Raw genomic sequence first — 15,523 nt, 5'->3', positions numbered from 1 at the left:
CGGAGTGTGAAACCAGAAGGGTACCACAGGAGCAGTTGCTAATGCTGCCAAGACAGCAGTGGTGGCACCTGTGCTGTGTAAAGCTGTGCACAAACTGGGAGGAAAGCTACACAAATTAGTTTGTAGAAGGCATTCTGATTCAGGTTTTTATACCATGATGGAAATATGTGCCTTCCTTGTCTAATTCTTCTTTAGTGCTTCCTGTCAACACAGACTGAAAAAGATGTGTGAAGAGTTTTTTCTGCTCTTACTCAGTTTATTTCAATAACCTTCCTTTTCCATTTAATGTTTGAGTTGCGGGCATAAGAGGAATGGCTTTTCACAACTTGCTTATGATTTTTCATCTTGGTGGTTGGACAGCACTAGGAGGGCTGTAACATGGAAGACAGCTTCCAAATCAGATATATATTATCTAGGATGTGCTTGATTTTTGTTCTAACTCAGTGAATTCCAATTGATTTGTGACCTGTTCAACCATAAGGTGCTGTACTGTTGTACAAAGATTATTTTCTTAGTTTACCATATGTAATCCAGAGGGGCACACTCATATCCTCAAAGCTATGAGGAACCTGATTGCCACAGAGGTTCATGAGTTTTAGACATCTGAATACCTGTAAACATTTGATTATACCTAGCCCCTAATCCTTTGGAAGTCTTCATCAGCATCTCTTTTTCAGATCTAGTTCTCAAAAGGTTCCTTCTGTATTTTCTCTCACTGACGTAATTTACTTAAATTTCCATCACCACTTTCAAAGCCTGGGAAAGATAAGACTTCCCCTGTAGGAAGTATGGGGACTGTGCTTGAGGTTGAGAGCTATGGGTGAGAGTTGCAGTTTACCTCCAGTCTGTAGTTAGTTGGAGTCAAGTATTTGCAGGTTTGTTGGATATTTAGAAGTCTTCTTTCTGGGAGGAAAGTCAAAGGGATCTGCCTTGACTTAGGAGCATGGCTTTCTGGCCTTTCAGTTTTTCAAGAGGGAGGCCAGTTTAGTGAACAGATTGTTCCTGGAAGTATCCAGGAATATTGTGGGAAACATCAGGCTATTAAAGATCTGGGCCCTTAGTCTCAAAAGGCTAAAGCTGCATAGATATTATGATTTTTGATCACACAGAAGGCATTGGGTTCCTAGGTGCAACATTTGAGTGCTGCCTGGAGCCTCAAAAAAACAAATTTATGTGCTGTCTAGATATACTGTGCCTTGTATCAGCTGGGCTTTCTACAGCACAACTAGAAACTCAGTGCTCTAACTGATAGCAGAATCCACAATGTTGTCAGGTTGGTTCCTGAGCCTTGGTTTGTATGACCCAAAACATTTTAACCTATACAAAAGACACCCAAGGGATCACCACATACCTAGAAGTGTTCGCACTGTGTGTGTCTGAATGCAAGGTCCTTTCTGTCTGGAGGCTGTTGTTCTCTACAGATGGTGGCCTTTTGAAGAAGGATTAATAGATCCTCCTTGTGAGATAAGAAGCAAGGGTTGCTCTTCTCCACTGTCTCAGGGGAGCAGGTATTGCTTACCAGATCCAGCAGCAGTGCACCATGTGGAGGAAGCACCAGCACAAGATGCAGGGATACTGAGCCTGAGGAAAGGCTGGCAGGGATGAAGGATCTGGGCTGTGCAGGCTGATGAGTGCAGTTGTAAGGCATACAGTAGCTCATAAGACTGCTGTTGGGATTTTTTTAATGGTACAAAAATAGATATCCACCTATCCACCTTGGCACCTGATTTAATTAGTTGTTGCAGGGAGCTGGTTTGTGGCCACCCCTTTGCTGAGGAGTGACTGAGGAAGGGCTGGCACAAGCTGGAGAGGCTGACTTGGGGCTGCAGCCCTGCTCCAGGCTGGACTGCCTGTGATTTGCCTTCTCCTCCAGCTAGCAACAGATATTTATCCAGAATGGCAAAAAATAGGTCTAGTTCTTTGTTCAGCTGCAGTATATTTGGATCTTGTGGAAGGATACTTGCAGTTTTTCCTGTGGAAGATACTTAACCACAGGAAGAAACTGGCTATTAGCTACTGTTTCCAGTAAGGGTTAGTATGGATTCTTATGAATTTTGACATTACACATTCCAGTCGTAGCCACTGCAGTATGTTCCTGTCACCTTTCTGTGTCTTCTAACATGCCCTCAGAACCTGGGATTGAAGGAGGGCAGACAGGCAGACAGCGTAACTGGGTAATCCTCTATTTTGCTAGAAGTCAGGATTTGCACTCCAAAATGGAAGAAATGTGAACTGTCCTCCCCACAGAAATTCAGTATCTTGCTAACCTGTACATACTTTGCATAAATGAATGTAGAAACATACTTATATGCCTTTTTTGGTCCCCCACCGAAAATCAGATTGATCATGAGCAACTTCAGGGCTTGCATTAAAAATATGTCAGCCTTTCTGCCTCTGCATGCTTCCAGTCTTAACCTTTCAATTTTCTTGGCCTGCACAGTGAATGCTGCTGGGTAACTAAAAAGTTGCTTGGTTTAAAGTATAGATGAAATGTTAAGGCACAGACACAATACTGGCATTAATCACTCTTTTGCTTTGTGACTGCTTTCTACATTGTAAATTCAGGGCTTCTGTAATTGAAGTTGTGACTCGGGTATGAATTGCTGATCAGAACTACAGATAGCTGGTTATGTTGTGCTTGGCAAGCATATCCATCTCATCTTTCTTACTGTTTTTCTTTGGCTAGTGTATGTGGTGTCCGAGTAGTAATCTGCCATCTGCACTGATCATAACTAGGGTGTTCTTATCTGAATTGCTCTTTATTTTCAAACATTCTCTTTAAGTCTAGGGTTCCAATTTTATATAAATCTCTTGAATCAGATTTCATTGGTCGTGGCAGGAAAACTGATGCTTGGCCTGTAAATGTCCTTTTTTTGAAACAGTTAACTCATTCTTTCTTAGCTTGGATGGCTGAGTACGAATAGCCAGAAGAACGTGTTATTCCTCTACCCTGGCCACAGTTCTTTGGCTTTGCTATTCTAAATATTTTGTTGCGTTATACTTTCAGGTGTCACATCAGCTGGCAAATACAGATTCACAGATGAAACTGAGGTGCTTCCTCCTCATGCACTACGCGAGGGAAGAGCCTGCACTGCTGCAGTGTGACTTTTAAGTACTCAGTGAGAAATTCTCTCCTCAGTTACACTATTAAAGTTAGCCAAGAACAAGCTCCCTGAAGTTAGCAGAACTGCTCTGCATTTACATTTGTGTGACTGACAACAGAATTAAGACCATTAAGATGATCTGTTTCTGGATGATGCAGTCTTTCTTTTTTTTTTTTTTTTTAATTTTCTTCACCTCATTGTTAGCATTTTACTGAAGTGATACCACTTAACATCCCTAATCATGACCAAGAGGGATAAAGTCATATAGTTTACCAGGTATTACAAAATGCTTTCATTAATGGTTGATTATTTGTAACAGTACACAGAATTAACAGATTTCAGAGAAAGAAATACTGAGCTCAAACTCATGCCACCCCGAGGCTAAATCAAGAAAAATGAAACACCAAATTTTGAATTAACAGTGTTGTTTTTATGTGCACAAATGCGTGTTTTGTTGGTGATTGTTTTTTAATATACATAATTATATAGAGAATTAACAACCAAGATTATTGTAAAATAGATTGGAAATGAAAAATACTGAATTAATTTACTTGTAATTCTCAATACCTGCCCCAGGTAGGAATTAAAAGCTTTAACATTTTAGTCTTAATCCTTTTGCTGCCGAAATCTTCTTTTCACGCTTTGCTGTTGCCTCTGCATTTTGATATGAAAAGCTTCAAGTTAAAATCTTAAGACAATGTAAATCTCTTTAAAATGTTACACAAAATGCTGAGTTCAACTTTTCTTTAGTAATGTCAATATATGGAGCTTGTCCATGTTAGGTGTGTTAGGTGCAAGTTTGGAAAAGTAAACTAGGAATTGACTGCTTTCTTCCTCAGCCAGTAGATCACTGTGATGCAGATTTCTCTTAGCACTAAAATGTGGCAATAGAGCTACTGAATAATCTGATTCTCCCTGCAGGTATTGAACATATGAACTCATAGGCACAATTTCAAGGAAAACCATCCGCCATATTTGTTGGCCTTTTGTTACACAGCTGGAAAGGGAAGCCCTACGTGTATTTCATCTGATGTGAGTTATTCTATCCATTCCATGAGCTCTGGAATGAACCCCCATAGGGATAACTGACTTGGCCTCATAACAGCAAATGTGGCAGTAACTGTCCTTTATTTGTGAAGAATGAAAATGTGAGGTGCTGGTCACATTCTGCAGTCCTTAGCACTTGTGAAGCCTGTGCTCGTGCAAGTCATTTGATCCATGATAGGACAGCTTTTTTTGAGAATCTACTTCAAGATTGGGATTTCAGTCAGTACCTACTTCTGTTGTCTGATATTCGTGAAACTTTGTATGTGATACTGATTTATAAGAGATACTTGAAGTTACATGACCCTGCAACTGGAAGGAGGGTTATGAAAGTTGTATTTGCTGTTAATATTAATGACAGAATAAGGAACAACAGGGAAATGGCAGTTTTTTACTACCAGTTCCCAGTAACGTACTGCCCTTTTATCAGGACTGTGCACTCAGCTGATGTGTGGATGCAGACACGCTGCAGCTGGATCTGTGCAGAGGCAGATCAGGGCAGGCATGCTGCGTAGCTCAGGAGCAGCACATCGCTGAGCCAGGCAGAGCAGAGCCTGTGCACCATTACCTGTGTTACTGAGCCTGTACTGCAGGCACTGAGAAGCAGCTTCAAACCAGTCCAGGTCTACCCAGTGCTGCGAATGGGTAATGCTGGCAAATACACTTCTCAAATGTGGGCACACACTGCGGGGTACCTGTGGTAAATCTTTATGGCAGCCTTTCCACCAACATGAACTACGGAAAATAACTATTGTTTTTAAAAGTACTGTGTAGATAAATGCTTTGATGTAAAATCCTTTTTTTTTTATTTCCACAGAAATGGAGGCTTACAAATATTCAAAATATTTGTGTGTGTGGTTTCGTAATGCAAAAAGATTAACAGTAGGCTTATTTGGAATCACAGCATAGCAGTTCATGTTGGAAATGCGTGACATATGAGTGTTTAAACCATTAAACCATCACTGATCTTATATCTGCTCTATCTGGATGGGTTGGAGCTATTAAAATACGCACATTCTTTCCACACTGTATTGATACTTTTGGAGCAAAACCATGTCTGGTGTTATGCAGAAAAAAAAGACCTCGTTTTATAATTTGTTATTTCAGGAGTTCCCAACTCTCAATGTAAAGAAAACCGTTTTATTGTAAGGAATGAAAAGAACATCCAAAGCATTCCTCCTTGAGGATGCATTTCATAAGGATTTTTTATGTGATTTATGCAAAAAATAATTTTCCTTCATGCCTCTGAAGAGGGCTGAGTGGATAGCACAGATAAGGTTTCATGGAAAGCGAGAAAGAAAGGAAATGATATTGTGGAGGTTGTTTTTTAAGAGCCGGCGTCTGTGTAGTTCTTTGTGCTTTGTGAGCCACCTTCCATTGCATTGTTCTTCTTGGTTTTCAAGGAGAATAAACGCGTAAAAAACATCTTTCAGTAAAATTATATTAGCAGATTATAAACAAATTTCTTTCCTCTCAGTGAAGCTGACCAGTGCCCCAAAAGGCCTGGTTTATCAGACAAATGCACTGCGTTTTTGTCAGCGTCTTTGTTGGGGGGGTGAGGGGGATGGGAAGCCCACACAACAAAAGACCACAACCTATTGATATGGCTTCTGGATGCAGGGGGGAAAATAGATTGATTTAGAGCTAAGCACAGAAAACTATTCGATCTGATGAGTTTACGATTGAGCATTTTTGTTTATTTATTTGTAATGAGAGTATGCACTGTCAATATTCTACCCTATATTATTGGAAGCTTTGCAGAAGGTGGGTTTGTGTCAGCATGCTGGGGCTAGCTGCAAGATGAAAGAAAGCGACCTTAAAAAAAAATAATGGAGGGATCTTGTTTTCCTCATTGAAATTGAGTGGCTTCAATAACGTGTTGTAGGATTAGCCAGAGGAATAGATAAACACTTTTATTTTATTTCATCTTTATTTCTTTCGAAGAATCACCTTCTTATTAAAAAGCTATGGCTTTTAATCTCAAATAGATAGAAAGGCGTGGTACATTTTCAGACTGAGTTTTACTGAAGAGTAGCAGCCTGCAGTTAACTTCCCAGCATGTCACCTCTGCACTGCCTTTTATGGGGCAGCGTATAGGCACAGGATTAGGACAAATCTAGACATGGCCCCCACGTACCACGTTCTGGATTGTTAGCATACAATTTTGCAGTATATCTGACAGAAAATAATTACAGTTTTGAGATTGAAATAATTGTTGATCTTTTCTCATGGATTAAAAAATGAGGTTGTTGGTTAAGTTTTCTATCTTAGCATCACTCTGCTTTCTGGGCACACCATAAATGCTCTGATGGAGAGGCTAGATGCTCCTTCCTCTACTGTATTTAACAAGATAATTTTGTGTGGCCTTGAAAGATTCAAAATACAGTTTTTGAATACTAATGCCTTATTAGACCATTCTCAGAGTTACTTGTATTCCCACTGCATTCAAAAACAGCTTAAGAATTGCAACTTAAAGAACAAAATAGAATAAGAACTGAAAAACCCTTGTTTTTGTTTTCTGAGGAGAAGAAATTACCCTCTGGGCCTGAGCAGGCAGTGCACAGATGCGCAGGACATTTTGTGTACATCACACTGACTGTGTTTATCTTGAATTTAAGTCACGATCAGTAGCTCCCAGGCTCTTTGAGAACCCCTCTCAGACCCACAGAGGTGTTTGTGACCCAGCAGTGTTCTTTTGCACTGCCTGTCACTAGGTCTGTGGGGCCCTTGGAGAGTAAAACACCTCCATTTTGTCTGAGATTTTTGTTTCTGTTACATCAGTCATAGCTGAAGCTCCCTTTCCAGCTGAAGAAGGAGGCTGAAGCAATGTACAGTGGATGCTGTTGGCAAGAAATGTCCTTTCTTCAGGTAGTTGTGAAAACAATGAAAAAAAAAAAAAAGCATATCTAGCTTGGTATGGCTTTAAGCATTCCCTTGTAATTATTTGATCCGCTTTAATTGCTTTGCTGGCATTTAGCATGTTGTGAAAACATCATACTTGCATATGCTATTATGAAACCTAGCTGTTTTTCAAAGCATTTGAACTGCTGGATGAAGCATTGTTTATTACGGTGCAGCTTTTGTTACCTGACAGCATTCCAAAAAATAAAAAGGGGAGCTGGTGTTAGGAAATATTACAGTGAATTGTTTCAGACATTCTACACTCTTCCTCCTTTCTTCCCTTTGCGAGCTCCATCAGATATGAAAACCACCACCCCCAAAAATAGTCACTAGGGCAACCCTAATGCTTTTCCCCCAACAGATAATAGAGTAGAGCCACACAAATGATCCTCTTCTTGTCATAATATATTGGATTATCATCCAAATCATATTATGTGAAGCAGAATGAAGAAGCAAGCGGTTGTGCTTACCCTCCTTATTGCTTAGCTCAGCTGAGCTGTTGTTGTGAGAAACGTGTTGGTTTGATGGCTGTGTTGTCATGTTAAAGGTGAGAGGGTTAGAGAATGCTTCCTTCCTAACTATGAGGGGGACTACTGGGACAAAGCAAAATAGCTGAAAACTAGGAGGTATTTTATTTTGTTTTTACATTTGGTTGTGGTTTGGAGTCATGAATTTTTGGTCATCAGCTTTTTGGAATTAACACAATAGGTTATGTTGAATCCATAGGCTTTCTGCTTGTTCATCTGTTTCTTCTGTGTGTAGTTCTGTGTAATCACAAACCCATAGTGAAGGAGAATTTAGAAGTGTGTTTAACCTTGTCATGTGTTCTTTCTTTATTAGTAGAAATTAATACGGAAATACAGTGCTAGATAAGTTCCTCAAGATACTCCTTCATTAAAATCTTCATCCTTTTTGTATCATTGATGAGTCCTGATCCCCCCCTTCCTGCCCCTGCTGTAGTAAAGGAAGGATTCCCCTTCAGGATGATTGCCATCTCTTTATTTACCTTGTTGCATTATTTTGAGCCTAAAGCTAGCAGTAAATCATGAGAGAGGACATTCCTTTTTTAGCGAATCTTTCTTGCTGTTGTGTTTTTGTAAGGATCGCTCCTACTATAGAGGCACTTCTAAGGGCTTCTTGTGGTTTATTCATCTCATGATGCAATGAGCACAGGAAGCTTTACTTTTTGTCTAACTTACATTATTTCCATGGTGTTTCTGAAGAAGTATTTACTGCAGTTGCACTTATGTAGAGTCTTTGAAAGCACAGTTGAGTGAGAGCGTGGTGATTTTCTTAGCAGGAGCCAGCTTGCATGTTGTTCTATGTATTTATAGAGATAGCACTGTGGATACGTAAATCTGTGTGCAAGTATCGTACATTATCAGCTTTCATTATGTTGTAATGTAGGTTTATATGGCAGAGACAAGCAAAGAGCTGAAGCATTTTGGACAAAGGGTTAATACCATACCTTAATGTGCGTGGATGCTGCCACGTGGTGTCATTTGTGAGCTCCTGAGATGGCTGCCCATTTCCTTTGGGTGTAAATCCCTTGAGAGGGAAGGCTTCTGAGCGTGGGGTGTGATCTCTTCTCTTGGTAGGAGTGATTGACAAGGAATGAATACATAGTTAAAAGAAGGGAGTGAATACCACCCCCCTTTTTAAGTCCAGGCACAGCCAGGCTGGCACATATGTATTCTAATGCGACACTATAGCCAGATGCTTGGGTTGGTTAGTCACAAAAAGCATTCCTGAAAAGGCAAATCATAGTTTAATTACAGTGGCTGCTGACATTATTTTATTTTACACTGACATTTTACGAGGGATTTGAATAAAAGCAGAGAATATTTTGCAAGTAAGATGTATTGATAAAAATGTATGCAAAAGGTGACTGAGGCCTTTTGAGTGGAAACAGGGGCCCTGACAGCAGGTTCTTGGTCAATTGGTGAGGTGAAATGGTTCACTGAATTGGATAACACAGTGCATACCATAGTGACTGATTAAATTGATTTGTCCACGGCTACCAGCTCCTCTGCTACTGAAGCCCTTTAACCTATTTTCAAACTTTTTTTGATGATCCTAAATAAATGTGATGTTACAGAAGGAAGCCAACACAAATGCATTTGCAGCTATACAATTCAGTATTTCATAATCAAGGTAAAATGCACGTTTTCCTGAATGCACACTCACGTGTGATATTGCATTATGCTGTACTTAGATTAAAAAAAAACTAGGAATTAGTTCACTGCTAGAAGCAAATGCACAGGACATTAATAAATACCATTCTTTAATATAACCTGCATTATAATAAATAACACATTTGTGAAATTCTAGCAGTATTTACTGGGGGGAGCGAAAGTAAAATATTTGAGAGGTTCTGTTGTTGCTGTTCTTGTAAGGGTTTTGTTGTTGCTGTTCTTATGTTTTTCCAATTGCAAGTTTTACTGTCTTATCATTTTAACCAGAGGATGTTTAGTAAACTTGTCAGGGAAATATAGTCGAATGCCTGTTAAGACTGAATGCTGCTGTTAAGCAAGGCCATTAATTTAAAAATACCTACAATGATTTGGAAAAGAAGCACTCAGTTAATATTGTTTAACTTAAAACTTTTTATACTACAAGGAAAAAGGCTTAATGTTTCTGTCTTAAACCAGGATGTTCATATTTTACAATATGTTTAGTATTTCTTTGCTAGGAAGATGTGCACTAAATGACAGTGGTGCTTGTATGTATTCTCTCTTGTATGTATTGGCTGAAGGAAAGCTTTATACTTCATTTACTCGTGGGTTATTTCATAGTATATACAGACAGACTGATGTTGGCATAGCCTGCAAATTTCTCTGAAAATCACATCATTCTGTACACTGATGGTGAAGAAATAGAACCATTTCACCTAACATTTTCTGTTAGTCTCTTAAAATAAAGACAGGGTTAGCATCTTGCTAGTAGGGAAAAAGAAATATATAGAGAGAAACTCTTGGGACTTTTTCTTTAGAGCGGTTCTGTAAACTTCAACAGCCATTTTGTAGCCTTTTTATCAATTACACAAGTTTTATCAGTAATGTTTTTATGTAGACAACGTATATTCTGTGAGACACCAGCTATACATACGGCTTTGCATGGGCAAAACTTCTTGGGTTTTTGTAGACTAACAGTGATCACTAAATGCAAGCTCAGAACAGTGCCGTGGTACTGCCTAGGAATCTGAACATTTTGATGTGGGCTTGAGCAAAAGCACGTTGCATGATTATATACCTGCAGTTGCTTGTACATAGAGTCTACTTGAATCCTTCGTGCTTATACCAAGCATGAATATTTGTGCTTCTTTCTTTTTAATTGGTTCTTGCAGTTAAGGGAAAGAAAAAAAAAATCATTATTGTGTTAGTTCTCTTCAGAATATTAGATGATAGTAGATTTAATTCATATACATTTGGTGCAAGTATTTGTAATACAAAAAAAGGAGAACCATAGAAAAATAGTCAAAGTAAGAAGCTCAGTGGTGAACATGACCAGCATAATTTCATCAGGTAATTATTTCCCTGTATCAGGTGTCAGATTAATATAACTCAAGGGTTCACATTCCTGGGGCATGTTATAAAGAGGGAGTATTCAGCAAAGAATTGTTGGAGATTTCTCGATAATAAGATTAATAGAAGTGTTTACCTTTGGGCCATTTTAAAGACTTGCTGTTGCCCCTGCAGCTTGGAAGAGGTGCTCTGCCGTGTGTCTGCCTCTGGCAGCTGTTCTTTTGAAGATGACACCCCAGGTCACCAGCACTTGCAATGCGGTTTGGGAATTCCAAGAGAAAACAAACAAACCCTGTTTTATGACTCTTGCTAGGGCTCTATTTATTTTGTTTTGAATTTAAACCATAAAAGCCATTACCAACCCTCTGAAACATAAGCATCGTAAAAGCTGCAACCCTCCCCTTGGTGTGCCTTAACTGAGGCAGGGTTTCGGACATGATCTCTTATGAGACTGAAGAGTTTGGGGGCACAGAGTATCAGAAAAGGCAGCACATTCTAGGAGACGTGGCATAGTCTGAGGCAGCTCCTTGGGAAAGGCCAAATGTCTTCTCCCTGCTTGTTTCTCTTTATGGCCACGACCCAGCAATTCGTGAACTGAAACATTGCTCTGAGTGAAGAGCTGGGTCCTGGTGGCTGCCCCGTCTCCCCACCCTGCTCCAAAATGTCTGTCTTGTTGGGCATATGAAGTACTAGCTCACAGGAGTTAAATGCTATAAATACTTCGGTAAGAGCTGTTTGCTGCGGGGATGCATGAATATTTGGTGCCCTCTAGTGGGGTTGGAGCAGTGTCTAAACCCCAGCATCCCTGCTTTGGGGAGAGCCAGGAAGAAAGGCCGATGTGGGTTTTTTGCTTGTTTATTTGATTTTTGTATTCAGGATTTTAGTGTCTTGGCATTGTATTCATGAAATTCTCAATGAGCAGCAGTGTTTCCTAATGTAGTTGTACAGTGCCAGTGGCTTTTTTGACAGCGGGACTCTTGCAGTGTTGTTCTCGTGCTGTAGGGGCTCATCTTAACCACTGAGGGCATTGAGACATCTAAAGGCTTTTGTCAAAGTATGATTAGGCCCCTGCTTGTGCTTGCCAACAGATTTAGCCCCTGTCAGCCAGTAGAAAGGTCCCCCAAGTTAGGAGCTACTTAAGGCTGGTCATTTCGTTCAGGGAGTACCAAGGTTTTTCGTAGCAAGATACTGACTGATAAGGACAGTGGTAACAGAAACCATTTCCCAGTAAGTCTTTGGTTTGTTTGTTTGTTGTTGTTGTTGTTGTTGTTGTTTACCAGCATGACAAAGGGGTGCATTCCAAGTGTATTACTTAAAAAGCAAAACTCAAATATATCTCAGCCTGTGGCAGTGGGATGTCAGTGCAGATGCTCCTGCTGCTTCACCAGCAGACAGGGTGCCCTCTGAGTTTATGATGCATAAAAAAAATTTGACAATTTCATGCTGCATTTTATAACCAGCTGTCTCTTTTCATTTCTAGATGCTACAACTGTGGTGGCCTCGATCACCACGCTAAAGAATGTAGTCTACCTCCACAGCCAAAGAAGTGCCATTACTGTCAGAGCATCATGCACATGGTGGCTAACTGCCCCCATAAAACTGTTTCACAACAGCCCACTAGTTCTCAGGGAAGACATGAAGCTGAACCCCAGCCTTCCACTTCTGCTTTCCTGAGAGAAGGGGGAGGAACGTATGGCTATTCATCTCCATCGTATTCTCAGGAGGGAAGGTCAGAGATCTCAGAGCGCTCAGGCAGGTCGCCACAAGAAGCTTCTTCAAGTAAATTATCTGCATCACCCGAAGAACCAAGCAGAAAGGGGCCTTCTGTTCAGAAAAGGAAAAAAACTTAAAGCATTTTCCATAACTTTCCATTTTCTTTATCCTCTTGGGATGTCTACCTCATGCAAGTACAGGGGAAATAATTTCATTATCAGTAGCTGATGTGGAATTTTAACTACTGTTGAGGAACTGTGATTTTTTTTTTTCTTTAATAGACAAATCACTCCAAGCAAAATCCATTTGAGCAGGGTGCATTGCATTTTACCTTCTGTATGTGTGTGTGAGTGTGCACGTGCGTGTATGTATATGTATCTATGAGTATATTTTTTTTTCATCAGGACACTCTCCAGCTCCCACAATATGTTACTGTGAAGCAATAGACACAGTACCCATAAATGTTCCTGAATTTGTTCCCAGAGTCTGTTTTCAAACATGTCCAAAAAACAAATAAGAAAACTCAAGAAACCTCGCAAAATGAAACAAACCAAATCTGAAAAACCACACTCAGAACTAAGATAAAGACTGTTACTTTCTTGTGAACCAAAGGATATGTTCATATTTTAAAGCTGCCATATGGTACTAAAGATACTAAGACATCCCCCAACCACCAATTTGAGTTACTTTCTTTGTCATCTCCACAAAACATCACTTTCCCCCTTCCCACCCCTCCACCCCCTTGCCTCAAAAGGGCAGTGTCACAACTAAACATGGCTCTCATTGCCACCATCCTTTGATGGTAAGGAGTTTAAAGCTCCAGAAAAGACAATGAATGTGTAGTTTCTGTGCTGGTTTCTCAAAATGTTTTGTTAAAGTAATATGAGTGTAACTGTAATTTAGATGATTGTTGTGTAGGGGAGACTGTGTAAGTTGTTAAAGAACAAACCTCTTTGAGTGGTATCAGGATACTGTTCTGTTGAACCTTTTGTATTCTGTGAACATTTAGGGGACCTTGGTGGCAGTAGTAGCAGCAGCAGCAGCAGCAACTTCTCTTGGTCCCAAGTAGTGCCCTGCAATTTGAAGGGGACTTCCCCTTTATTTACTGTTGGGAGAATTGTGTAGGGATTTTTGTTGTTGTTGTCTGTTTTGTTTCTGAAGAAAACGAAATGCAAAACTAATAAGATCCTGAGATAAATAGTTCCTTAAGATAAAAGGTAATTGGGTACTCATAGTTGCTCAGCCAGCCTCTCTTTCTGATGATACAGCATGTGTACGTTAAAGAAGGACAGGTGCCTGCTGCATACAAGCCTTAGTGAAAAGGCACCTGCAAACTTGCCAGAAGCCATGGACATCACCTGCTTCTTGTGAACGGGAGACTGCTGCTGACCAGCCATGGTCTGGTGTGTGCTGGGACCACACACTTCTGCATTACAACGGAGGAAGATTGGTGGTCTCAGAGTGAGACTCCCTGGGCTGCAGCCCTTGCTGGGGGTTAATAGAGTTGGAGCCTGTCAAAACTTCAAGTCACTTTCCATTTGTAACTTCTACATTACCAAGTCATACGTACGATAACATACTTTGACAAATCCCATTGCAGATGTAAGTTAATTAGAGAAACGTATGTAATCCTTAGCATTGGCAATAAACACAGGCTGTTAAAGCTTGAAAGAGTCAGGTAGGTTTAAGCTAAGATAATCAAACTGAAGAAACAGCCCGCATGGGAGGCTGCAGTGAGCCCAAGTCCCAGACGTGGTAACTCGTGCAGCCAATGGTTATGGCAGGCTCACTGTGTGGCTGCTCCCCTCCCAGCTGTCCTGCCGGTTGAGACTTGTGCTGTTGCTGCTGCTGCTGCTTCAGTAAACAGGCAGTAAGAAAAAGCCTCAGCAAAGGGCACAATTTCCAGACAATTATTTTGTGTGAATTCCTTGCCAGTGTTTGCGAGAATCTCAATGGTTTGTACTGAAGTTCTCAGTGTGCTAATGCAAAGCTTACCTTTGACGATATTGAATGTGATGTATCTATAGAGAACTTCCTTGCCTTATGTGAGGATAGTAAACCTATTTAAATTATGTAGACAAATCAAAGTGGCATTGCTTAACCTTCTAGCCGGTGTAAAAACCCAGGTTAAACAGCAAAGATGCAAAACTTAGGTCACTTTGAATGTTTAAACCAAAGTTCCTTATAGAAATAGGCAATTGTGGATTTGAGAACTGGTCATTCCCTGTTTATATGTAAGAAGTTCAGAGCTGAGATGAGGAAATATTTTCAATGTGCAGATTTTTATTGGTGCTGTTTGAAATCACTGTGTGCACCAAAGTCAGACTGAACTGCAAAGAGCACATACCAAACCCTATCTTATTGTTGATAGCTTAAGGTTTTATTTTTATATATTAGAATGTTATCACTATTACATAACAAACTCAGGACAAAGAACTTTGCTCAGGGAATATACCATGTAATGTTGTTTTTACTTTACAGAATAGTCTACAGACTTACTCAGAACAAACCAGATAGACTTAGCCCTTTTTATCTCTCTATAAGTATTATGTACTGATGTTAGTAACTACCTCTGAGTTGACATAGACCTACATTTCTGATAATCAGATTTCAGCGGCTTGTATTATAAGTTTTCCTGTGAAATGAAAAAGTGGCATTCTGTACTGGTTGCTTATGTGAGCATATGTATCTACATTCACAGGGTCTGAGCTTTCAGAGAAGCTGGGCAACCACAGCTCCCACTGACTTCGAGTTCTGGTGCTTAGCTTTTCTAGCAGGGGAGGGGGGGAGGGAGCGGGGAAAAAAAAACACAAAAACATCAAGCCCACTTTGTTTACATAGGTGACAATAAAATTATTATTCTGTTTACAGCAAAAGGCTACCTCATATTTACTGCATAAACACACCTTTGTGCTGCTCTGGCCTTAAAGGTGGCTGTTGATCTATGGTACATACTTTTTATCTGTACTGAATATGTAACTGATGTTTCACCACTGCATACTCTACGGCAAATACTTGTTTAAGATGAAGCAACCATTTGAAATGATGAGAAGTTTCCAGACATTTCTTTAGAAGTTTTTATTTTTCTGTCTAAAGGATGATGGGCACTGTTCACAAAAAATAATATATCTCCCAAGCAGACGAAAGTATGCATGCCTGAGTTAAACATAGCAGTGCAAGCTATGGCAGGTAACTACTTACTTAGCACTGGGCTGCTGTAGGAAAAAATAATAAAAA

The 15,523-nt window shown here is 40.0% G+C and overlaps 1 protein-coding gene across 15 annotated transcripts in view; it reads left to right on the top strand.

The window, feature by feature from the left end:
• The window catches only part of LIN28B (lin-28 RNA binding posttranscriptional regulator B), a 90,715-nt gene extending 75,663 nt beyond the window's left edge, over positions 1 to 15,052 (top strand). For all 15 annotated transcript variants that reach the window (XM_031610730.2, XM_031610729.2, XM_090135944.1 and 12 more), the window contains one exon: positions 12,054 to 15,052. In XM_031610730.2, coding sequence (XP_031466590.1) covers positions 12,054 to 12,423 — 370 coding nt within the window. In that variant the 3' untranslated portion in view covers positions 12,424 to 15,052. The remainder of the gene's footprint in view (positions 1 to 12,053) is intronic.
• Positions 15,053 to 15,523: the final 471 nt, after the last annotated feature.

This window comes from Phasianus colchicus, chromosome 2 (assembly GCF_987193195.1).
Source record: "Phasianus colchicus chromosome 2, bPhaCol1.hap1.1, whole genome shotgun sequence".
NCBI classification, from domain to species: domain Eukaryota; kingdom Metazoa; phylum Chordata; class Aves; order Galliformes; family Phasianidae; genus Phasianus; species Phasianus colchicus.
Note: the sequence above shows the minus strand (reverse complement) of the source record. Positions and strands in the feature narration are given on the sequence as shown.